Source organism: Thrips palmi, unplaced genomic scaffold (genome assembly GCF_012932325.1).
Source record: "Thrips palmi isolate BJ-2018 unplaced genomic scaffold, TpBJ-2018v1 HiC_scaffold_2, whole genome shotgun sequence".
NCBI lineage: Eukaryota > Metazoa > Arthropoda > Insecta > Thysanoptera > Thripidae > Thrips > Thrips palmi.
Window position 1 is genome coordinate 8,317,559 of NW_023144629.1, and position 1,242 is coordinate 8,318,800.

A 1,242-nucleotide genomic window follows, 5' to 3' on the forward strand; every position below is an offset into this window, starting at 1 on the left:
CACCAGTGATGCAGTACTGTAACCCCTTTATGGTGGTCAGTCGCAACGCGTCTATGCCTTATGGTGTCTCAACAACGATGTTCGCCGTTTTGACCTCACTAGTAATCGTTTTCAGTGACTCGCCCCACGACATGGTCTGTTCGCATGCCTTGATCAGTCTCAACTACAACGTTCGCCGTCCTAACCTCACTTTTCTCTCTTTCACTCCCCTCGACGCTAACCAGCTACGCACCTGCCGAGGATCTTGGACACGCAGCCGTTGGACACCTGCAGGATCCGGGAGATGTCGCAGGGCCTGGCGCCGGAGTGCGCCAGCTCGACGATCTTCTGGCGCGTGGAGTCGGGCAGCGGGCGCCCGTTGACGTACACGCCGCCGAGCTGGTTGATGCCCGAGTGGCCCGCCGCCGAGCAGCCGAACAGCGTGCTCTGGGCCACCGCCGCGGCGGCCGCGGCCGCGGAGCTGTGGCAGTGGTCGTCCTCTGCAACGCACGGGCAAAACGCCGATGAGCATTCTGACGGAGACGACATAATAAAGAGGAGGACACGTTCAGGCAACGGAATTGGAGGTTACGCACACTGTGAGAAAAAAGTACGGAAAAAGTACGGAACATGTCTGGTCGATAATTTGCCTGGACCATCCGTACTTGCCAACTACGGAACGTTCCGTACTTTTTTTTCCGTACGTACCCATTTACATGGGTTCGTATGGAGCACGGAACGTTCCGTACTTTTCTCAGTACCTCCGTACTGTATTTATCTGTACCATTTCCGTACAAAAGTACGGAATTTTTTACAGTGCATCGTACTTCAGGTTCAAGAAGGGCTTTCAACAACGGCTCCGTCAAGCATGAGCCTCCCAGTATTGCTTAGTGAGGTTGATGATCATACTGGGGGCCTGCGGGTTTCAAATATACGCACGTCCCTCAAAAAAGAATTTTATTTTTAAAAACAGAATTTTTACGGACCGTCACAGAATGAATACATTACAGTACAGTGACATGGCTCGTGAAATTTTGCTCAAAACAAATGGTGAAATTGTAAGACGTCTTGCTATTCCCCGAGTGTGTGTGTGTGTGTGTGTGTGTGTGTGTGTGTGTGTGTGTGTGTGTGTGTGTGTGTGTGTGTGTGTGGTCGGGGCAGCGCCAAACGCGGCGTATCATACAATGTAATGCCGGATGCATAAAGAAATAAATCCCCGCCCAATGTGTGTGGTATCCTTTTGCGAGGCGCCACCTCCCGCAA

The 1,242-nt window shown here is 52.3% G+C and overlaps 1 protein-coding gene across 1 annotated transcript in view; it reads right to left on the bottom strand.

Moving 5' to 3' along the window:
- LOC117647475 (paired box protein Pax-6) overlaps positions 1 to 691 on the bottom strand; it is a 29,231-nt gene extending 28,540 nt beyond the window's left edge. Inside the window, exons 1-2 of the mRNA XM_034389228.1 lie at positions 688 to 691; positions 233 to 479 (exon numbers count right to left, since the gene is read on the bottom strand). Coding sequence (XP_034245119.1) covers positions 233 to 479; positions 688 to 691 — 251 coding nt within the window. The remainder of the gene's footprint in view (positions 1 to 232; positions 480 to 687) is intronic.
- Between the last annotated feature and the right edge of the window lie 551 nt (positions 692 to 1,242).